A 24,477-nucleotide genomic window follows, 5' to 3' on the forward strand; every position below is an offset into this window, starting at 1 on the left:
TTATCTGGGCCACCCCTTCTCATTAAACTGGATACGTGAATTGACCGTCTTTAACGCTTTCCTGTGCTCTGTGGTCATATCTAGCAGGTTCACAGTTCAATAAATAAATTAGCTGTCCGTTTTTTTTAAGGGTAGTATCCCTGGATAGATCACACGAGCCAGAGCAAGGCATTCACTCATCTGCTTGGCTAAATGCAATCGTGAGCTTGTGGTAAAACAGTATGGCCAGTGAAAGATTGTAAGTTCACATGAAGCTGTTCCATAAAGTGCAGTGTGACTGTTTTAGAGACGTCTGAAACTTGATGCCAATGGCATCGTTTTGTGTAAATAAAAAAAGGCAAACAATTATTAAATTGCAGTGTTACTATGCAGTTGTGTAAATGTTGTGACCACTGCCAAATCATATCGACAGTGCAGAAGAAAGCAAGCAATGCATGTGCCTAATAACCATCCAAATAATTTATATTTATGAAGTCTTGTAATGCATTAATACATCAATTTTTTCAACAAAATTGACAATTACAAAATAGCATTTCACACCAAAATCCCAAGTCTATTACAGTAGAGACAAACATGTAATGTATAGTAAACTTAAAAAATCCACCAAGGATAAACGGTTCCCGTTTTCCCCACGTTCACCCAGAGCCAGGTCTTTCTCTCGCATCACCAGACCTGGCACCCATTACATTTCTTCCTCAGATTGCACAAACCACTCTTGATTACCCAACACACACCAAACACCCAACCATCCCATCATTTCACCATTCACCAGCAATGTAACAGTCTTCTCTACGAGACTGGTTCTGTTTGGGAGTTTTTCTCCCACAGTATGAATTCATCTCTATACATAAAATTATTTTACCATTGCAAGAAGATTAAAACAGTTCCCTGTACCTGGGACTCAATGATGAACCTTTCTCTTCATTGGTTTAACTCCTCATAAATTCATATTATTCGAATACAGTTCATATTATTTGAATGACCAGTTTCATATGTAGGATGGACAATAATTGTCAGAGAACGTCTTTTCATATCATGTTGCTCTGGAGAATCTATATCGGCAGGAAAAGCTTAGGGGGATGAAGTCCGCATCTCAGAGGCTGCCAAATGCTGTCAAAATCTCAGAGCTGTGCAGCAGCAGCTTGAGATGACAGTTCCATTTGGCATCAGCAAAGTGACAATATAAGATGTTATTCACTGTTCAGTGCTTTTACAGTCTTCATTAAAACATTCAGTGGATATCCCTGTAAACCAAATGGATAATTAAAAAAGAAATACGTAATGCCGACCTGTTTGTATCAACATGCCACACCAATTACATAAAATCTGTAATTGGCGAGAAAACCCCTTCATAACAGAATAATAGTGCACGCTGGAAAACCATACATTTCAAACAGGATACAAACATTTAAAAAAAAAAATCTGCAGCGCGGAGCATTGGCAAATGTAATTTGCTGATGAGTCCTAATTGTGGTGAAACCGGTCCACAGTTATCACTGCATCAATCCTCCTGTAATTCGGTCAAATTTGTTCGAGTGTATTTTGGTGGTGATCTAAGACAAGGAGACCAACAATGCACTTCTTCGGGAGATGCTGACGGTTTTTTGTTGTTGCATATGCACAACAGCTGCGTGCTTTTGACACCATTGAGTGTCTTGTTTGAAATCCACGACACTACCCAAAACAGATCAAAGGAGAACATTATCCTGAAAGCCTCTGGTGAGATACCCTTGCATTGGCAGTGGGATTTTTTTTCTCACGATTGCCTGAAATGCAAAAGTTGCATGGGTGAACAAAGTTGCTGATCATTTATGAGACCAGGCAATTGGTGCTGCACATTTCAGTGTCGTGGCCATTGACAAAAGTACGTCGAATAGCACAAAAGCGCTCCAATAGGGATTTTACTCCTAACTTTAGCAGTACATGAAAAACACAGGTTGGAGATCTTTTAGTGGAATTAACTATACCACAATGGGCATATTTTTAGGTCAAGCCCCACCTAGAACAGAATTTAAAAGATATAAACCACACCTGTGGAGAGTGCCTCCCTATGCACCTATTCATAAGACCGAGCAGCAATATGAACCTCTCAAGTGCTACAGGTGTTCACGTTTAAAGTTTAAACGTATGAGGTCACAGTCGTGTGTCGTGTCTCTGCTCCGAAAAAAAAAAGTATAAATGTGGCACATTACAGCCGAACGTTTTAAGTTTAAGGAATCACATGGCCCACTGAGATAGGCTGCAGTCCACATGGAGTGATATCGTGTTTGGGGCCAACAGCACTCCCTGTCGATGTCACGCCCCCACCCCCCCACCCCAGAGCTGACACACGCAGCAGCGTGGGTGAACGCTTTCAGCCAATGAGCCGACAGGCGACTGGGCCTCGAACAAATTAAAAGTTTAAGGTGTTGCGGGAGCAAAGCGTTCGAGGTGGTGAGGCCCAGGGTGAGGGTTAAAGAGTCGAGGGGATTGGGAGCGAGCGTTGGTTGGTTGGAAAAGGTATTCACGTCCACACTCGGTTCTGCAACCACTGGAGCAGCAGCAGGAGTCCCAGGGAGATGGCCAGCAGCAGCATGTGCAGGCGGAGCGCCGGCCACTCCTTGGGCACCAGGTGCTGGGCCAGCACGCCTGTGATGGCCGACACCTCGTGCGCCACGCACACGAAGATGAACGTGGTGACGATGGCATTGGGAAGGACCCAGCCGCCTGGCACCAGCACGAGGATGCCGCGCGTGTCCGCCGCCAGCCACACGTGGTACTGGCAGATGAAGAGCTGAGAGTAGCGTTGCAGGGGGATGGTGACGTACAGATTGAGGTAAGGCAATAGAGCGGGGGGGGGGGGGGGTTTGTGGGACAGAGGAAAGAAGGAATCATAAACACATGAGCATTAGGGGACTTGCATCGACAGAAAAATTGTATCATATAATTTTGTAAGTAATGGGTTTAGGCAAAGAGTGGCAAAATATTAAACCAAACTGCTGACAATTAAGGAACATTAAAAAATTACATCTGCACAGCTGTACCGTGAGCTCTTATGGGATCACCTTGTAAAGGAAGTACAGCACAGGCATTTCAAACTGAATGCTGCTGTTAAGGTTTGTTTAATGAACTGTGCAGTGAAGACAACGAGTCAGTGTTGTGTTCTTTTTCCGGACCAGCAGTGCCAATTAAGGTGTATTGTGGAGGTGCGTCCTTCCCACCTCTAAAGAAAATTTCCCGAACCACGCGAAGAAGGTGCTGTACATGGAGCGGGCGTAGCCAGGGATGTTCCGCACGAACACGAATGCGAGGATCTGCATGGCGGCGGGGAGGGGGCGGGGGACACGCGACAATGGCAAATATACATCACAATTCAGCATCGTCGGCCGTGGTCAATCCACTGCTGGATGAAGGCCGCCACACCAAGCCGCCGCCACTGCCTCTCACGATCCTGCGATATAATAATTCACTTAGCCACCTGAACATGAACTAATTGCAAGACGAGGGTGTTTAATTAATATGATTATTTTTGCATTATTGATAATCGCATGGAAAAATGTAAAAACACTGATTATTATAATAATTAGTTTGCCCCACATATCGAAATGTCTAACAATTAAATATAACGCCAGCCCCGTGTGCGTCTTTGTTCGTATACCATGCTGGGGCCTTATAAAGGCTACCATAATGTGGTTTAAACGTTTGCGCATATCACTTGAAAAGTTACTAAACATTTAGAACATTTACTGGAATTTACTTTAACAATTCATGGTGGCGATACATAATTCCACATATGATGATCGAATGACCAACAACATTAATCACAACAGACATCGACTGTGGATGTAAATTGCTCAGATAAAATATTCATGCACTTTTGGGAAATTGCCTCACTGATGGTTCGAACAGAGGATACGTATAACCCGTAAAAACAAAGTTTTTCACTATAAATCCTTTATATGCGTGGCAGCGAACTTAATATAAAGGATTTAAAAATATATTCGCCTGTGGAGGACGCGGGGATCGATCCCGCGACCTTTGGCATGGGAAGCGAGGGCGCTACCAACTGCGCTACTCCGCCACGGCCTGTGGAGGGGTTACGCTCTGGGCTCTTATACTGTGACGTTCAGCCAAAGTGATGAATGAGTTCTATTTGAATATATGTAAAATAAAATTTTTTGCCTAAAAAGTGTAAAATTTTGGGAATTTTTTTTCACGAAAATTCATTGTCACGCACAACGAGTCTGTGTGGAAAATGTCAGCTCGATTGGATCACGGGAAGTGGGTTAAAAAACGACCGAAAGATTTGCACGGTCGTAAGCAAGCAAGCAAGCACGCAAGCAAGCACGCAAGCAAGCAAGCGAACTTAATATAAAGGATTTAATAATGAGGTCTAATTTTCTGAACGTGACTGGCTCAACTAGTCAACTTACAAAGCAAGAGGTTACGCGACTATTTTCATTCAGCAAGTTATTCATTGCTGTAAAAAATGTGCCGACGCAATGCAAGATTCAACGCACTGCTGCCTACCCTGTTATACATGCGGCATATTATTTCATTGGTCACACATACTTAGACACATTTTTTTTTTTTGCAGTGTAAGCAGGACCCAGTGGTTGCAGGTGAATATGCCACGGTGGCTGCACATTGACAAGAGACATTTTATTTGACCAAGACTGATACAAAACTGTGTGCATGTGCATTAAGAGTAACATCGCAGCTGTCACTATACTGCCATCTGCTGCAGGATATGAAAATTTTCCGCACAAGCAATGCTGGCAAGCCACTGCTCAACCATCTTTTACGCATGCTCCACTTGTTATGTGGGTAAGTTGTTAATCCAGTGGCAGATCGAGGATCGTATCGGTGACTGGTGTGGAGGCATGTGGGGAGTGGTTGGTGTTGGGGGTGGGTGCATTGCTGGTGACGTACATGCACCAGAGAAGTGTAGGGATGAATCTGGTTGCACTCAGCCTTGCTGCTGCATCGCGACGACCAGACCGTGTAGCCCTGTGTGGCCACAACGTGGAATAAAATGTCAATCGCCAAGAATTATAAGGGGTTTGAGGCTATAATAACGGAGATGCATAATGAACGGGAATAAATCTACCATCGTCGCAAAAAATGTTATTCTTTGAAGCTTTAAGAAAATGCACACGAGCCATGATACAAACACACACCGGGCAATCACCGGAGGGGAAGAAAACACAGTGGGTAAAGAATACATTTCTCGAATTAAATCTTTTGGAGCAGGTACAGGCCAGAGCTGAGTAATCTCCTAAAAAGTACGAGGCATGTCTAGTACGAAAGATGCGTTTGCACGTGACTGCATTCATGGCCAATGCAATAGTGGCAGTTGGAAGTAGAATAGCAATCAAAAATTAGGTAAAGGTTTACAATGACAAGTTTTTAAGATGAATAATTATTTTAGTAATTTCAACTGGTTATGAGTACCGTATAAAACTGCACATTCGTCAATAACATTGCCGTAAAATAAAATATATATAACGGGCGACATATCGGACAGTTGCTCTTCTTCATGGCAAATTTTTTTATTAAGCTGAGGAATGTATTGGGTTTTTGTTCGTTGTGCTTGTACACCACTGCCAAAAGAGCATCATCAAACAACGGTAGTGGTTGATATCTCTCCAGCGTGTCCGGGTCGTACTCTACGTGGGTGAGAACCTCTGAGGTCCTGAAGAAGCTCCTAGCACGTGGGGCAAAACTTTGGACATTAATGCCGAACAACACGTGGTGAAACCCAATAAAACACATCAGGAGAAATAATGAGGATCACATCCCATCACACACATTACTGTGCACTGCTCTTCTTCGGACATCTAATTTAACTCAAATTTTTCCGCTCGCCACAATTTTACTGTACTCTCACCGCAAGGGTCCGGCGAATGAGTGCGGCAGTGCCACGCTATTTACCACGATGGTGGAGATACAGAAGAAGAGCAGCACGGTCGACAGCCACCGGGGGAAGAGCGACTCGAGGTTGGCCTCGTTGATCCAGCCGCGTCGCTTCATCATCAGGTACGCAAACGCAAACAGCATTCCGAAGAGCACCGCCTGGGGACCATGGAGCGGGTTACAAGGGGGCTGGCTTCCCCCCCCCCCCCCCGCCACCTTCCTGCGTGCCCCAGCAACACTCTCAACCTAACGACGCGCTTCATCAGAAGCATCGGAAGCATCGGTTCGCGTCGTCAATCACGGACATCGAGACATTAAAGCTGGTGCGGAGATGCCAACGAAACGGAAACCATGGCGGCCGTCCCGGCGCGTCGCTTACAAATCGGTCAAGCTGGCAGCGGAACCACCACTCGTGCAGACTGCCCTGCAGCATGAACAGCTCCGACACCGGCCACACCACAAACAGGCCCTCAAACACCTCCTGCGTGATGAAGGGGGGGGAAGTCGCACAAAACGAGAAACATCATTGGGCAAATTTAATTTCATACGCGAATCATGTTTAGCTTCTTTTTCACATGCTGGTTTCCTGCTATAAGTTTTACCCACCAAGCAACATAGCAGGAGGCTGTTTCTTCCTGACCTGCTTTTTTGCTTTAACCATCTACATGGCAGGGGCTCGGTCCCATTAGCAGCAGCCGCACTTTAACAACTCTGGCACCCCCCCTCTCAGCCAGTCTACATAACAAAGGCTCAGTCCTTTGTTATGTAGACTAGCCGTAGCTTCAGCCGCACCAACCTTACCATAATAATAAAAAACTCCTATCCAGGGGCCTGCCCTGGCTCCTCCCCCCTTAACCAGTATATATACGGGGTCGGTTCTCTTGGAATTTCTCATTTACTTGATACAGCGAGCGTGCTGTGTCGGTTCCACCTGAAGACGGAGGCTTGTGTTGCCTCCGAAACGTCGTGATTTTTATCTTATTTTTATTTTACTTTTATTAATTACATTTTTTACCTACGTGACTTTACCGAAAAAACCCAAGAATATTCATGAGTATGCATAGATTTTAGCGGTTGCGCTGGATAGCACTCTGATGTGTTATTGGGTCGGACCGTGAGTTGTTCGGCACGATATCTGACGTTTCTCTCCACGTGGCGGGAATATAGTTCCCACCAAAACTCCCAGCACATGGAGCGTCATGTTAGGGCATCATGGTGAACAACGTGCTGAGAGCAGTATATACAGAGTTAAACGAGAGACCGTGCAGAACACGAGATGATGATGCACCGGTCACAACATTTTATATAGAGCTTGGTCCAAACCAGCTATTGTACTACCACCGTACCTGGGAAAGGGCAAGCAACACTATGCAGGTACACAGCATCAGCAACTTGAGCACCATCAGCAATTTCCAGTACACGCTACCTGCAGGCACACCGACAGTGGACAGTGGATTACCATCAGAAAAGCACTCGACCTCAGAAAAATCCAACATCAAGCCCCTGTACTGCGTAGGATTTCGCGGCCGTGCTGTATAGGCATACTTCTTACAGCGCTGCCTCTGATAATGCTCTTTCATTGTAATTCATATATGGAATAAAGTAGGAGTGACGTTGCCCATGGGGCGTGGCATTGCCCATATATGGTCTTGTGGAACCTAAATCGAAGTGTCTATTGAATTGATTCTGCTCATAGTCGATCCGATGGCCAAGTAAGAGTATCGATTCATCGAGGGCTGATCACTGCGTTGAATCATTGGCGATCCACGGATAAAGTAATCCCACTGGCTAGTACAGCTTTCCACAGAATGTGTGTTTAATGCAGACGGTGGTTAATCTTGCACAAGCTCCGACCGAATGCACTGGCGAGTACAGAACTTATTGTATTTTTATGTCATTCTCATTAAAAGTTATTATTTTCATAAAAATCGCTTGATACATTTATCATGTGTAAAGTATTATTATTAAGGCTATTACCGATACCCCAATGAAGCCCTCATATATATTGCGAATAGGTAAAAAATAGCGCTTTTGGTAACGCATCTCCATTCGAACCATGTTATAATTACCTCCTATAGCGCTATTTCGTATAGCGCTCTGTTTACCAAGAACGCATCCTGAGCACTATAAGAGGTATGCCTGCATTGCTCTCCGATGTGGATTTGAGTTGTGATTCGTGTTGTTCAGCACAATATCTGACGTTTGGCTCCACATACTTGGAGCTTCTTTATAAAACTCAGAACTCGGTTCCTTCTTCAGTTCCTGAATAAGCTCCCAGTTACGAGCCAAGAGGATTTCATCTTCACCATTAGCATCATGGTGAAGATGAAGCATCTTCTTGCATACCAGGCAAGGTAGGTAACATCTCGCTATAGTGACGAGAAGTTAACTAGCTTGCCTGGTATGCAGGAAGTTGTGGGTTTGATCCCGCCTGTATATTTGGAGTTTGCATGTTCTCCCCGTGGACGTGTGCATTTTTTTCTTAGTACTCTGGTTTTTCCCTCCACATTTAGAAACGTGTTTAGAGTATTTGGCTGCCATCAATTTGCACGTGATAAGCTGCTTCGTTGACCTATCAGTTGTGGCCAGGTCACTTGTTAACAAGTATAACCCGTAAAAACAAAGTTTTTCACTATAAATCCTTTATATGCGTGGCGGCTAGAGTCCTCTCGTCCTCTGGCTTGAGATGGCTGCCACCTATGGGTCAGATGATTGCATGGCACCATTAAGCAATTGGTAATTAAATATAATATTTTTGTCCTAAAAAGTGTAAAATTTGGGAAAAAAAATTTCACGAACATTAATTGTCACGCACAACGAGTCTGTGTGGAAAATGTCAGCTCGATTGGATCACGGGAAGTGGGTTAAAAAACGACCGAAAGATTTGCACGGTCCTAAGCAAGCAAGCAAGCGAACTTAATATAAAGGATTTAAAAAGAGCTATAATAGCTCAGTGGGCCTTACCTGGTGAATAAAATAGAACTGTAAATGTTGTGGTTTACTCTCCAACACACCGGTATGCTGAACTAGTAACTCATTGGCATTTTTTTCTTGCATGAGAAACTTTACAAACTGGCTGTGGTGGCGGGTTTAACGACACATTTATATTTACGTGATCCAACCCAAAAAATCTCTATTATGGATATTGGTTTCGAAATCCTAGGTGTTAAACAGTTTAGTTTAAGTTTAGTTTAATCAAGGTCTCCTCATCTTCCTGCACAAATACATGTTACCACATGTACACACCCCAGTGAGCGGGTCTTACTTTCACCATCCTTGGCGGTAATCCTGGGAGGCACAGCGAGTGTTCCATACATCACCAGGAACCAGAACGAGACGAGTGGAACGAAGTAGTAGAACTGGTAGTGATGGTCCATGACCAGGCACAGCAGCACCGTCAGAAAGTTCATCCGGAACATCACCTGCAGCAGCAGCAAACTCAGAAGATCATAATCTTCACAATATCAGAATCTTAATTAAGAAGATCAGAATCTTTATTTAGACTGGAGGAGTCCAATGAGCTATGAAGCTCTTTTTCACAAATGTCCAGTAGAGGCAAGTCAGAAGGTTACAACAAATTGTTCAAGATAGAACAGATTTTCAAATCATACTTCCTCCAGCTACAGACAAACTATTTATGTAAAGATGTGTGTATTTCTCTTCGTGCAATTCCCAATTATATTTTTCCCCAATTATATTCTAGCTGTGCTAATGGAGTCATGTCAAGAGATGAGGATTTTATTCCATTTAAAACCATTGTGGAAAGCAGTGCATCGCCACATGCTAAGGAACGACTTGTGGAAGGATTGCATCACAGATTATGGACAAAGATAAAGCAGAAGCTGCATTGAACGTGAACAAATACTTTACTGTGCTTTAGAAGTGCGATATTCACAACATGTTATTGTATATGCAATGGTCAAATTTGCCAATATATATGGACAATGAAAGTTACACCAAGCACAAATATCGTACTGGCTATGGGGGGGTTATTTGGTTCGGGCGGACATGTGACCGCTGGATATGCAACATTGTGCTGCGCGCTCTAATGACGAGTGAAGGCATTGTGGCTTGAGGCCTGAAACCATACCTGACAGACGCGGAAGAGGCCAAAGTCTCCCTTGGCCCAAAAGAAAGAGAAGTGTCCATAGCCCGTCTGGAAGAGGTAGGCAGCGACGAGCAGCCGCACGTGCAGGTATACGGGCAGGAACTAGAGCGACAGAGAGTGCTCATTGCACCACACAGTCGCGACAAACTCTGTTCATTCAAATGTCCAGAAAACATGATTCCAGTTGAGGAAATGAATTGTTCAGGCACCCAGCACGTGGAAGGGGAAACGTCAGACACCGTGCTGAACAACAGGCAGGAGGACCCAAGAACACATCTGAGAGCCATACAGCACGACCCCTTTCGCGGCAGTACGAGTCCGTTTTATAGAGCAATACAGTCTTAAGTTACGTTAGCAGATTTTTCTTTTCTCTCTTAAGTTAGACGTTCCTCAATGATCTTTCAATGTTTTTCACAACAAACACATAAGCATACAAATGCAAAGACACATCAGTTGCATCTACTGTCTGTTATATTAATGTTTTCTATGTGAAACATTACAAATATTATAAACTTGGTTTATGAGTAAAATGCTTTACGCGTGATTCACTGTTTAACGTTGGGTTTTTCCCACAATTAGCTGTTTTACTATTTTCACAGATTAAAATGTCTGTTTTGTCTACACATTCTACTGCAATAATAATCGGCGGTGGCGAGCGGCATTGAGCTGTAGTGCACGCTGCCCTTCACCCAGCATGCGTCAGTGTGGCTCAGTCTTCTCACCGAGCTGGCGCCCGAAAAGTGGTAAATGAGGATGATGAGCTGCATCCAGCCCTTCCACTCCTCTGTCTGGTCGCGGTTTAACAACACTGTCTGCAGGGTGCAAGCAAAGCAAGGGCACACGGCATTACGCAATAAGTGTCAAATTGAAAACAAGTATATACGTCAATAACAAGACATCACACCCCAGTCCTCCAATCACTCTGCTGGCTCCGCAATCCAATCTCAGATCAATTTCAAGATCATACTCACCGTCTTCACAATCTTCCATGGATTCACGTCTACCTATCTCTCCCCTGTCATTCCACTATACTGCCCTCCACGCACACTCCAGTCCAGCAAACAAGGCCCAATAGCAGGTCTCTCATTTTCTGCTGCTGCTCCCATTGTCTTGAACTCCCTTCCCCTGTTTAAGTCCAGGATAAAGATCTTCCCCCCTTTTTCCCTCTGCCTATGAATGCCTGTCCCGCTATATGGAATAAATTCGCCCAATGATTTTGATGCAGTTGCATTGACAAGCTAAGTAATTCCATATTGCATTGTAAGTAGATGATATTGCATTGCAAGGAGGACGTTATTTACATCTTTAGTTTCCTTGCTGAAGTACCAGCCGAGGACCATGATCACAGCAAGCGGCACAAAGAAGAGTGAGTGGTGGTAGTCCTTGTGCTCTTTGTAGAACCAGTTGGCGCGGTCACAGAGGTAGAAGTAGGCCATGATGAAGCCCAGCTTAGTGAGTGAGGCCAGTACTTCCTCGGCCGCCCCTCTTTTGACAGGATGGCTGGCTTCCAGCTGTGACAGCAAGACGACATTGAGGTGGGGACAAATAAATTTGACAATTAGAGATGTGTGTACCAAAGCAGTTATAATGGCAAAGATATACGTCCGACTAAATACATCCAAATAAACTGCCATGATGCAATTACAGGTCACAATATATTTTTGTGACGAATCTTTACCGAGTTTCATCGCTCTATTTCTGTATTAACATGCTTATCCAATTCCATTGAAAAGACACTTACATTTGTGAGGAAGCTAGAGTTTGCAAAAAAAGAGTTCAAATTCATTCGTTTAACTACCCTTTCCTGGTGACCCCGAAAACCCAGCAGGTTTGGGAGTTGTATAAATCTGCATGATCAACTAACCCTTGCCTCAAAAGCGCTGGATTGCTGGCATGCATAAACCATGCGCAGTTAACGAATTCATATAATTAAGAATGACCTTTATTTATCACAAGTTGTTGGAGATTTAGTAAAGCACCACGTTTATTATGGGAGCCTCAATCAAGATTCACAATAAGATGGCGGCCCCTCCTTCAACCACCCCCACTCACAGCCACCCACACAGTAAACAGCTATTCTTTTCCTGACATTTACCCTGCCTCCTACGGCAAGACCCCACCTACTCCTCTGTCAACCTTGCCGACTTCTCAAGCAGTTCCGCCCTTTGCTTATATCACGAGCTGGGCAATATGCCAAACAAAGTTTAATCGCAAACAAAAGTGCCGATTGTCGCAAATGTTTCAGTACACAGGTAAAATCTTCTTGAAACCAAGACAATCCCGCCCAAATGAGAACATTTAGTAACTTTAGAGGTGAGCATCAAGGAGTGGGTTTTTCAGCATTACTACAGTGGCCATCCTCCTGCATGTGGCCCCAAAGGTGGGAAACCCACTTTCAAATCATTTATATGACCCACACTAGCATCACCGAAACACATCCACCAAACAAACGAGTCCAGGGCCGGGTACCTTCTCTATGACGGGCGGAGTATCGGCGACCAAAGCAGTCTCCACGTCTTCCTGCGGAGGTGGCGGTGGAGGCGTAGAGGCTCGGCGTACGCACGTGGCCGCCCAGGCGACCGCGAAGCCCAGGAAACAGAGGGCAGTGATGGCCTGGATGAGCGTGGGGTCGCGCTGAATGGAGCAGCACGAGCCGTCGAGCGGGCGCACGTCGCGGTTGCAGTGCGAGTTGAGGATGAGCGACGACACCTTTCGGCGGTCAACAACGGCAGCAAGGTTGGCCCGTGTGAGTCCTTTTTGGTTTTTTTACAGACTCAAAGGCTGGTTTTGACCAGAAGGAACCAAGGTTGTGATTTGCTATGAATGACGAGCTGTCTACAACCTAGGTATATAAATAACTAAATAAAGCCTGACCAATGATTTTCACAATAAAAGCAATAAGTGTAAGTGTGCTTGGAAGGGGCATGTACACTAGAAAAGATGATGGCTGGTAGTCAAGACGAAACATAGAGTAGCAGCCAAAGGAGGGAACACAACTGGGATGACGTGCACTGGAGGGACAGAGCGGTGAAATGAGCTCGTGAGCAGGTGCCTGGTGAATTGTTACATCGCAGGATTGTAAGGGATGGCGATGGTTTGAGAAGGCCTTCATCCAGCAGTACTATGATCATGGCTGACGACGACGATGATGATGATGAATCGCAATGAGCAGTAGTGCTGCCTGGCTGACAAAGTGGCAAACTTCACCCAAAGTAAAATTGATCAAGTGGTGGAGGGCAAAGCCTAGCAAGGCTTTCAGATCACTCATCATATGCAATTTTACTGAATTTTACTAAGTTTGAAAAGAAAGCTACTGTCTGTAGCAAAAGTTAGTCTATTTGCATGTCATGTGTGATAGGGTAAAGTTTCAGTACTTCCACCTCTTCCAAGATGGAAGAGTAGGCCAAATATGCATTATAGGTGCCCTCCAAAGCTCTATTTATTGAAAAGCTTAATTCCAGCAGTTGGCATGAGCAAGAAATTGTAGGGCTGCACCTTTACCTTTAGGTGTAGAACAAGCTGATACCAAGTAGTGATAATACACTTGATATGACAATGACGCATCGAAGGGTGGTTACTCACAATGCTGCGTGCAGCGTCAGGAATGTGCAGCCCATCATCCGAGAGGTGCAAGTAGTGCTGCGCCACCTGCCTGGAGGCCTTCATGATCCGCACGGGGCTGCCCTCAAGCACACTCATGGTCACGTCGTTGTATTTCTCCACGGCACGATTGGTGATGAGCTTCCTACTCGAGTGCAGCTTGGCCTCATCGACCGGGTCTTTGCAGGCAAGAAAAGCAGGACAGAGGAAGCAGCAGTTAAACCCTTGACTTGGCGTTTCCCCGAGTCAGCTATTTTATTCTGAACGCTGCCCCGAAATTGTGGCTAATTACCTAAATGCACCATCTGCTGCAAAGTAGACGTCAAAGAGTGAAATGAAGAAAACATTCCACAAATAACAATATTCACCCTCTCCTCTGACCCAATTGTTTGTATCACCCTTAAGGTTAATCTAGGGATGCCAAGAGGTGGGGGGGGGGGGAGTAAATTGGCCAATTTTCCCCAGGCCTCACACACGAGGGCCCCATGTCATACCTATTTTTTGTCGCACGTAAAAAACAAGACCCCATGTGGAATTTTTCCCCGGGTCTCTAGCCCTGGGCCAGTAGGAACCTCTGGGCAGTCCTGGATTTACTACCTACCTTACAGCCCATTGTGAATCCACTTGTAAACAAAGGGTTGCCTATAAAGTGTCAAGCGTGCTGCCTTCAAGAAACTGCATGCCCTCACCAGTGAGGTGAACTATAGTCAAACAATCCTACGGTGTACCTTTTTGAATGCATTCCTTTATGATAAAATAGCTCAGCAAGCACACACACACCCATAAAACCCAATTTGTACCAACCCTGCAGGACCCAGATGACATCCCTGTGCTTGTGCGACGCTCGGGTGACGTTGATCATGTGCGATTTCAGCTTCCTCAGCTCCCGTTGATACAGCACCAAGCCCTCCTCCTTATCCCCCGTCAGCTTAATGGCCCACTGTTGTAGAGGCACAAAGAAACACAAGTGAAAATACAACACTTGTTTTGGAGATCCATCTTGCGTATCCATAAAAAGTTTGACTTCATTGCAGTGCTCCATACAAAATAACTAGGGGATGCTCAAAATTCAGTTATCAATTGGACGGCTTGCAGTGGCCGAGCGTGGCTGGTATGGGCCCTGGTGCAAGGAATCAAATGGGGCCACCGCCCTTGGCCAATGTCCCACCCAACCCATTTCCTAGTGTGGAACCTGGGAGCTCTTGGCCTGTGGATCTGTTGCAGTCTCACCGCCTGCACGATTGATAGCTACGTGACTTCTGGGTTTAAAATGGTTTAGTTTCATCCAGTGCAATGCCCGGACAATTTTGGTACCAAAAAAATCTTGCAATTAACCCTATATATGCTGCAATGTTAAACCCCATGTGTCTATTTAGATCCATTACTTTTTTCCAGTACATCACACATTCAAATTCGTGCAAGACATTAACGCTTACCGTGGCAGCACCCATAACGATGACATCGGGCGTAATCTCATTCGGCTGTGAGCACAACAAGGAGTAAGAAAACGTAGATAATTTGCGAGAATTTTTTTTACAAACTGTCGTTTATAATTGCTTGATATTGTTCATAACTGGCATCATAAGCATGGCACATTCTAGCAGTGAAAAGACAACGGTCACTATTATACCCTTCTGCAAATGCATTATAATTAATTAAATTCCAGGGGGTAGATACTGCACATGGCTTTCAATAATGAAACGGAGCGGCAGCCAAAGGAGGGAACCGCAGATGGAGGGATGCAGTCAGCTCGTGTAAAGGTGAGAGCTAACAAGGACACGGAACCAGGTAGACAGTGGACAGACCATTTCTGAGTACGAAGATGAATACGATCAGCTGAATGCGATTATTTTTCCAGGTTCACCAAAACCATCCCACATATGGTTAGAGTTAAAAAGCCAATACCCCTAAGGTACTTAAACAACGTTTATGTATTTAAGTCGTCCACGTAAGCGCTAAGCTCAACCTGAAATACCGGAATGTTTTGTGCAGATCATTTCGCATGGAAGCTGCAATGCTGGTACGTTTGCGTTTTAGAAGTGACGAAATTTCCAACTCCAATTATTCATGAAAAAATACAACTTTTTTTCGTCACACTCCAATGACTTTAAGTCCATAAACACCAATAACAAAAATTCACATTCGACAATAACAATGCTTGAGCAAAAAAACATAATAGGTGACGTTTGTTTCAGGCAATGGCTCCTCCTCTCTCCCAATTGCATTCTGCTATGAAGCAGGATCATTGCCTGAAGTGTTGCCTATTATATATTTTTTTAGATTTAGAGCAGTGTCATTGACGAACGAACATGTTACAATTTTAGTCGCCAAAAAGCGTGATCATTTTTTGTTTTAATACGGCACACACCTAGACATGTTGTTACTCTTTGTACTGCATGCGTATCCGTACATCATTTGTCTCGTAGGCCACGAAATTACGTAATGCTACAACAGCTATGGAATTTATGAGGATCATATTTGCATTCAGTTTCTGGTATAATTTAGGCACAATGGGTGGGTCTGTGTTCATATAGATTGCACCTGACTGTCATGCACTGATTGTAACGTTTAATATATTTCATGGTTTCTCATGGTGATCAGGGGCGTCACGATTCACCACCGCCACTTGTGATCCAATCAACAGTCTCGATTCGGAGTCGGGATTTGATCAGTTTAACACGTAGGTTTTCACGACCAATATCATCCATAATATAGGTTTTTTTTGGGTTAGATCGCGTAAAAATATAAATGTGTCGTTAAACCCGCCACCACCCGACACAGCCAATTAGTAAGGTTTGTCACGCAAACAGAACATGCCAATTCGTTACTAGTACAGCACACCGGTGTGTTGAGGAGCAAATCCACAACATTATCAATCTGAGTACGACGTTTGCCCAGTAATTGCAACTAGCTTCATCAGGCGACAGCCAGATTTGAGGACAAATCCTCCTGTTTCGTTCCTTAAATAGAGGGATAGATGTGAAGACGTCACTTGTGAGTCCTTCTTGTGCGAAGTATGAATATTACATTTACACTCGTGGTAAGTGTATCAGCCTATAGTTGTTTGAGAGGATCACGGAAAAGTATTAAATGCCAAGAATGCAAAATAGCATAAAGCCATTTTATCAATCCACTGCTGGATGAAGGTCTCCCCTCGTCTCTCGGTCACGCCGGATGTTTTAGTCGAAGTTCTGGTCAGTGTGAAGTTGGTGACGGTGGTACCCAGGTCCAGATATGACTCGCCACTGATGTTAGCTATAACCTGGATTCAAACTTAAGTCTCTGGGTTCATAAACCACCATCACAAGATGCTCATGAAATAGAGCCTAGCAGCTCAGTGGTGAGCTAGGGCGCTCACCACTGCCTCATTGTTCCAACCTAATGTTTATCATTTCCTCGCGAGATTAAACATTTTCCAAAAATAACACAAATCTAAAAATATTGCTTCTTACACACGTCAATCGCTGCACATCTCGCACACTAAAAAGTTGTTTTTAATCGATCAACTGATGCATCATTACTCCCTTACAGCGATGAAGCTAAAAAAATCAGGCCACAAGGACGAGCAAGAGGAACTTCACAAGAGCAAGACTTCAGTTGCAGAGTAAACGGAGGAGAAATCCCAGTGTTTGATGAGCACAGCCGTTTCTCGATACGGAAAAAAAACAACGTTTAAAACGCCCAACCCTTAAAACCAAAACACAACCTCAAAATTAACAACGCAGCTTACAAACATTATTTCCGTCCATGCAGTCTCTGCCGAAATGTAATTTATTCATCCATTATGCTATATTTTCAGGTTATAATGGTGACGTTAGTACAAATTGGCAGCCGTGAATTATTCATCCCCTAAAGCGGTTACTCTGATCTGAAAAGCAATCCCAACCTGTTACTGTCAAAGAAACTGTTGTCTGCCACTGTTAATGTTAGCTACGTAATTTTGCCAAGGTGGGAAAAAAAAGTCAAACTATGATGCTGCATGATGAACTTAATTCGCACTGTACGTAGCGAATAGTGCTAATCCGAGGTGGGCAGTGGTTAGCCCACCGTGTTTTGAACCCGGTGACCCTGAGTCTGATTCCCGGCTACGGCAAACATTAGTGGTATCTAAATAGACCCTGGGCACCCGACAACCTTAACTGACATTCATAGTTAAGTATGCTTTAACAGCCCCCAACTATTGCCATAGGCATGGGGAGTACTTCACTAAGCAGTAGATTGAGGATGAGTGGCAAGTGATATATGAACTAGTGTTGGGAGATGGTCCCCCACCACCCACCTGTTTCACTGACTGCATTAACCAGCGTGTTCAAGTAGGTCAAACAACCCTGGTGGCCAAAAAGTAGATGTGGAGGCCTTCCATCAGTGGATTGACAAAAGTCTGAAAAATTAATATGATTTAATCTATTACAAACCAATAAGTTTGAAATTATAGTAAGGGTGTTTCTGCAGCAGCGCTACAAACACAGTGGTTTATGTTGACACAGGGATCTTAGCTACAAGTGCTCCCCATTCATTAATAGCTGGAGTCAACTATTTTTTTCACAAGATGTTGTTATGTGTTGTTAAGTGCCACTTGCCATCTTCCAAGAAGCAAAGTGCTTTGTCATGGATTCACCGACATCTGGAGCCCATAAAAAATCCTGGAGGAGTCAGAAAAAAATATATTTTACAGTGTGTGAACATGTAACAAGTATAACCCGTAAAAACAAAGTTTTTCACTATAAATCCTTTATATGCGTGGCGGCTAGAGTCCTCTCGTCCTCTGGCTTGAGATGGCTGCCACCTATGGGTCAGATGATTGCATGCCACCATTAAGCAATTGGTAATTAAATATAATATTTTTGCCTAAAAAGTGTAAAATTTTGGAGAAAAAAAATTTCACGAACATTAATTGTCACGCACGAGTCTGTGTGGAAAATGTCAGCTCGATTGGATCACGGGAAGTGGGTTAAAAAACGACCGCAATATTTACACGATCGTAAGCAAGCAAGCAAGCGAACTTAATATAAAGGATTTAAAAATTAACACGTGTACATAACATTCTTTAAATAAAACGTAAAAACCATTTTGTTCTGCAAGGAAAAGGATTCAATAGAACAATGTTCAACTCACCACTTTTATAAATGGGTTACTTTCACGGTATTGAATATCTTGCCACTGCAATAAACAAAAAAACATTTTTTTAGAAATACACATTCATTGCAACTTACAATCGATTACCATGCTATATATTCATATTGTTTACGCACTGTACTAATTTCGAATAAACAGGAATGCAACAAACATTTTAACAAAAAGTTGCTTAAACAAACGTAAGAACTACTGTAAACTTCCTGAGATATTTAGGACCGCACCAGTGATTCATTCAACTGCATGTTTTATTTCACGCATATCATACAAACGTATCACTCTGCAGATAGCTTACAGATGACAATCATTGTAGATGAACGGACGACCTAGATCACTGAACTACAATAAAAAAAATGGAGAGCCAAAGACAACGGCAGTCTGTGAATCATATACAAACTAGAATAATAAAACCGTTGAATAGTACGGGAAGCCAAGTGGGTGCCGTCAAGGCCACAGGTTATCATCTCTGTACCTTGGCCCCGTTTGGAGGTGTGGGCGTCAGGAATTTGAGGTAGCTTTGATACAGCATGCGGATTCGTGAGTCGCCCATGAAAACGACATACTTCTCCTCGAGACACTCCTTCACCTCCCTGCCACATACGTACAGATGTGTACAAAACAAAGACAGATCAGCAGATAAAAGACAGCAAGCGCTGTCAGCGAGCACACACGAAGAGCAGGACGGCACACGTGCGGGTGGGTGGCCAGCACCACTGCTCAAGTCGCCTTCGACGCACCAGGTACTCATATGAAGCCAAGTCAAGCCCAGGGGAGGCCCATTACCGGTTCATATAATCCGTCATTAGTGTTGGCCATGAGCAGGTATATAATTCGGGTCACCGGATTCACAGCGAAGTGCACTAACTTCTACACTACCGCTCCCCACAAATGTGGACACAGGCATGAAAACACACACATCTATCGGTCTCAGGGATTTAAACGGTGAACGTTTCAGCCAATTTTTGGGATTTGTTTATGTAGCCTAACAATTTTTTGCAAATACACCCATTTAGTGTGCTGACTGATTACATCGGAAGACGAATGCTGAGTGCATTGCGCTATGAAGGCGGAGACCCGAGTTTGATCCCTGGCTATGGCCAACACCACCAACTGACCAGCATGGTGAAGTATGGTCATGCAACCCGCTATGACCGACATGATGTGGGAATGCCTTCTTCCAGCCGTGCATCGACAAAGGACCGTACGTTACAGTTATTTACGAAACGAAATGCACAAAACACATTTTGGAAATTGCACCGACACCGACATTGATCTGTCCGGGCTCAACTTCTCGGCGTGACAAGGACACGCTGCTCCGTGTACCTCTGCGTGTAGTGATGCACCATGCAACCCTCGGGTTGCCACATCCCGTTGCTCAGGTGACGTCCGCTGCTGAACAGACTCTCGCAGCTGCTGCTCCCTGGGCATTCGTAAAGCAGCAGCAGCAGGAAGAAGAAGAAAAGTTGAGAAATTAATTCGGCAAACACACCGGAACTCCTCTTTATCCGGAACCCCACGACTTATTATCCGTGGATGCTGTATGGTCCCGCAGCAAACGCCCGTCATCAAAACTCCTGTCCTTCCTATTATCCGCAAACTTTTTTTGTTTTGTTTTACCAGCAGATACGTGGAATGGTTTTGCGGATAATAGGATCAGGAGAAATTCGCCCAGCAAGCACATCACCGCAGACAAGGGGGGTTCGGAGGGGAGGGGGGTACTCTTGTTAAATGCCCGTGCGTAGAAAGCGTGCCCCGACTCGGAGTGACTTCACCGCCTTCTGCCCCTGCATGCCCTGGAGTGGAAGAAAAAAACCAAGCAGCATGCCAGAGGACTCGACCAGGAAGAGAACAGGTATTACCAGGTATGATGAATAGACGCTGACATGGTTTTTTTGTCAAATGTTAACCTGTGATTTACCCTTTGCGTCAACACGGCTTTGTGCCTACAAAGGTAACAGGCAGCAAAGGTGAGAGACGCTCGGCATATTTATGTTTTACAGTACCGTACTCACCAACAAAACATTGTCCTTGGGGTATAGAAAATAATCTGCATGTCAGATAATGAGAACAATAATGTCGGCATGTGCACTAGGTGGGACCGTCTCGGACGTATACCTCAAATTAATGATAATTAATGTGATATTAAATGTTATACATTTTTACGAACCTTTATCAATCTACTACTGGGTGAAGGGCTCTCCCTTGATCCAGGGAAGTTCCTTAACCATACTTCACAAGGCTGTGCCCCCCATATAGAGTATGGAGTATAGTGTACTGTAGAGGTGCACATGTCAAGTAGAGCACGTGTGTTTACATGTGTGTGGTTACTGGAGAGCAGTGGTAGGGTACAGTGTACGTGAACAGAACTCAATGTGTCAACCGAGTACAAACTGACAGCCCACTTAAGACAAATCTCTAACAAGAGGACACCTGGAATAAACGAGCACGCGATATTTGCGTTCATACAAACGTGCAAGTTACGAACTGTGAATTCCAAATTTGAATAAATGTGCAGAAATGAAGGCAATAGATGAGAGCTCCACGCTAAGCCACAGCGAGGCTGCAAGACGTCTTGCTCCGCGGGATGAGGCTCAAGTCTATCGATCCCAGGATGACAACTTCATTCACAACAGCGGCGTACGGCGTCGTCTGTGCGCCCGGGAGACAGGCTGCTCGCTCACCCACCTCCGCGAGACACACGCCGAGCTCCGTGCAGGCACACCAGCAGCACCACGACTAGGGCGGCTGCCTTCTTCGCGGGGTCCATACCCAACACGGCACCGGCTGCCCAAGTGGCTGCCATGGCCTGCCCTCGACGCCTCCCGCCGCTGTCAACGTGGCCGCGGCTGCTGATGATGATGATGGAGGTGGTGGCATGTAAAGCGACTGTTGCGACAGCCGGGCGTGGGTGACGCCAGGAGGAGGAGGTGGCGGAGGGCGTTGATTTGCGAACGCGGAAGCTCCGTGTGCTACATTCCATGCGCTTGAGACTTTGCTGCACCGGCGAGGCGAACACGTGGCCCTCGTTTACCACCGCGCCAAGAACGAAGCCACGCCCACCAGCCCCGTGACCACGCCCATCAGCCCCGTGACCAGGCCCACTCTCAAACACGCCCCGCCCACTCTCAAACACGCCCCGCCCACTCTCAAACACGCCCCGCCCACTCTCAAACACGCCCCGCCCACTCTCACACACGCCCCGCCCACTCTCACACACGCCCCGCCCACTCTCACACACGCCCCGCCCACTCTCACACACGCCCCGCCCACTCTCACACACGCCCCGCCCACTCTCACACACCCCCCGCCCACTCTCACACACGCCCCGCCCACTCTCACACACGCCCCGCCCACTCTCACACACGCCCCGCCCACTCTCACACACGCCCCGCCCATTCTCACACACGCCCCGCCCACTCTCACACACGCCCCGCCTATCCCTGCACAGACTCCGCCCACTCCTGCGTAGGGCCCCGCCCACTCTCGCGTAGACACACCCACCCAACAACAACAGCCGCCGCCGTTCGCCACTAGGTGGCGCTTGTGTCAGGCAATGTGCACTTTGAGGTGACGTGAAGTATTTTCTTAGTCACGTAGGTAAAAAAATTTCAATTAATTAAAGTAAAACAAAAATAAAATAAAAATCACGACGTTTCGGAGGCAACACAAGCTTCCGTCTTCAGGTGGAACCGTCACAGCACGATAGCTGTTTCTTGATAAAAAAAAAACTAAGAATATGAATCCTTGCAGTCACGAAAGCTTCAAATCTAGAGTTGCGTGAAGTGTCGATGGCTCGCTGGCAGGAAGTCACGGGGACAGACCCAGGTGCCATCGGTTGACTTACTGAAATTACTGGTAAATGCACCACCAGTGCTTCCCGCCCGGCGCTCCGCTCGTTGTTGTGAGCGTCGCTCCTCCGCCCTCCGTTGTTGCTGGAGGGCGACTGCCTCTAACTGCCCAGCAGCAGCGTCCTTCACGAATTTCCTCCGCAGATGTCGATTTTGACACCGCAAGTCCACTCAGCTCCACAACCTCCCGTACCGCATCAGCTCCATGTCTTCTTCAGCCCGTGTCGTGCCCGTTTAGCCCCCTCTGTCCGGTCAAACAGAAGCTGCTTGGACATGCGGTGGCCTGCCGGAGGAGTTCATTGATGGAGATGTGACCCATGAAGTTCACAAGTGGCTTTACAAAAAAACTAGCACTGAATTTAACACCAAAATATGAAGACGTTTCGCTCAAACTGCTTTGAGATTTGAATTGCATTAATTTTGCATCGGTTCGTGAAATCCTTACAGCCACTATCGATGATACGTTTACAGCAGTAGCAATAGATTCGTGAATTTAATCATGATTACAAAGAATCGTGGAAATGAATAGTGAAAGGATTGAATTCATAATAAAGTTTTTTGGGTTAGATCGCGTTATTTATAAATGTGTCGTAACCCTCCACCACCCGACACGGCCAATCAGCAAAAAAGTGTCACGTTGACAAAAGACAAATAGTTCACTACTTTAGCCCACCGGTGTGTTGAAGAGTGAATTCCACAACATTTACAATTTTTGAATTGTTAAACATCGAGTTAGTATCAAGCTGTACTACACTCACAATGATTTTACTGCACTGATAAGTCTTAATAAAAACGAAACCGGTCTACAGTTGTCCATTTGTGAATCACTATCTGTCAGTTTGCTCAAATGCCTTTGATTGTGACCTAAGGCATAAAGCACCACAATACACGTCTTCAACAATATTGAATACTTTTTTACATAGTGCACACACGTTGAGTTTGAAACCAATGTAACCACCACCCAAGTATGCTCTATAAGTCTATACCGTTATGTCGGTGATGGCTCAACAGAGGGCGCTATTACATCATGTTTTGTCTCTGGCAATTGCTTTGGTAATACAGTGCAGTCAATAAAACCCAGCGTGAGTAGTCTGTCTGCTGGTTTGAGCTTTTGGATATGTCACGTCAATTGTTTATGCAAACACAATAGATAAGATGATACATAAATAAAGCATTTTTTACAAAAACAAGTCTCACAACCGTGAGAAACACAATCGTACACATCCAATGAGAATGCAATGATAATTCAAATACCTGCCATATTACCCTCTGCATGCACTAGAAATGTAACCTGATGGCAATACACCACAAGTGGATTTGTGAACCCATCTGCGTGGACCTTTTGCGTGTTATCCTAATTTATTTGTGTAATTATATTTCTTGCTGCATACAAATATCCGTTAATAAGAGAATGGCACAACATCCCAGTGCAGCAGGACCGTGGGCCTCAGTGAGACATACCTGGACAATGAAATGACATTGCCACGAGCATCAGGGATGTAACAACACGTGTATTTTACAGCTGTCCAGTCACCACTCTACACCCGTTTTAAAATGCAAATAAATGGAGACAGAAATATATTTGTCAATCTAAGACATGTAAAAGCCAGACCTGCATTGTTACAATTTAAAATAGTGCATCATCGGTTTTATGGTTAATATATAAAGCATTGCAGGAGAGTGAGAGATGGCGGTGACTTGGCGAGGCCTTCATCCAACGGTGGATTGACCGTGGCTCATGATGATGATGGGATGTTACTTTTGAAAAATGCCACGTATTTTTGGGGTGTTTTGTTTAATCAAATTTCCAATGCTGAATACCGTGTTGTAATTACACCCCGCACTGTAGTGGGACTTTGTAAAAGGGGATAAAGGGGTGCATATCAAACATTC

The 24,477-nt window shown here is 45.0% G+C and overlaps 1 protein-coding gene across 1 annotated transcript; it reads right to left on the bottom strand.

The window, feature by feature from the left end:
* Positions 1–444: 444 nt before the first annotated feature.
* LOC133344809 (N-acetylneuraminate 9-O-acetyltransferase-like) lies at positions 445–21,750 on the bottom strand. Its single transcript, XM_061555018.1, has 19 exons — positions 21,422–21,750; positions 20,060–20,156; positions 19,209–19,326; positions 18,719–18,763; positions 18,184–18,246; positions 15,040–15,084; positions 14,408–14,543; positions 13,586–13,782; positions 12,473–12,712; positions 11,305–11,514; positions 10,726–10,815; positions 9,986–10,105; positions 9,161–9,317; positions 7,242–7,321; positions 6,275–6,376; positions 5,914–6,054; positions 4,912–4,989; positions 3,201–3,293; positions 445–2,773 (listed from the first exon to the last, which is right to left on the bottom strand). Exons 1-19 carry the CDS (start codon positions 21,714–21,716, stop codon positions 2,504–2,506), a joined length of 2,577 nt encoding a protein of 858 aa, XP_061411002.1. The 5' UTR covers positions 21,717–21,750; the 3' UTR covers positions 445–2,503.
* Positions 21,751–24,477: the final 2,727 nt, after the last annotated feature.

This window comes from Lethenteron reissneri, chromosome 20 (assembly GCF_015708825.2).
Source record: "Lethenteron reissneri isolate LAM-NWPU_2019-01 chromosome 20, ASM1570882v1, whole genome shotgun sequence".
NCBI classification, from domain to species: domain Eukaryota; kingdom Metazoa; phylum Chordata; class Hyperoartia; order Petromyzontiformes; family Petromyzontidae; genus Lethenteron; species Lethenteron reissneri.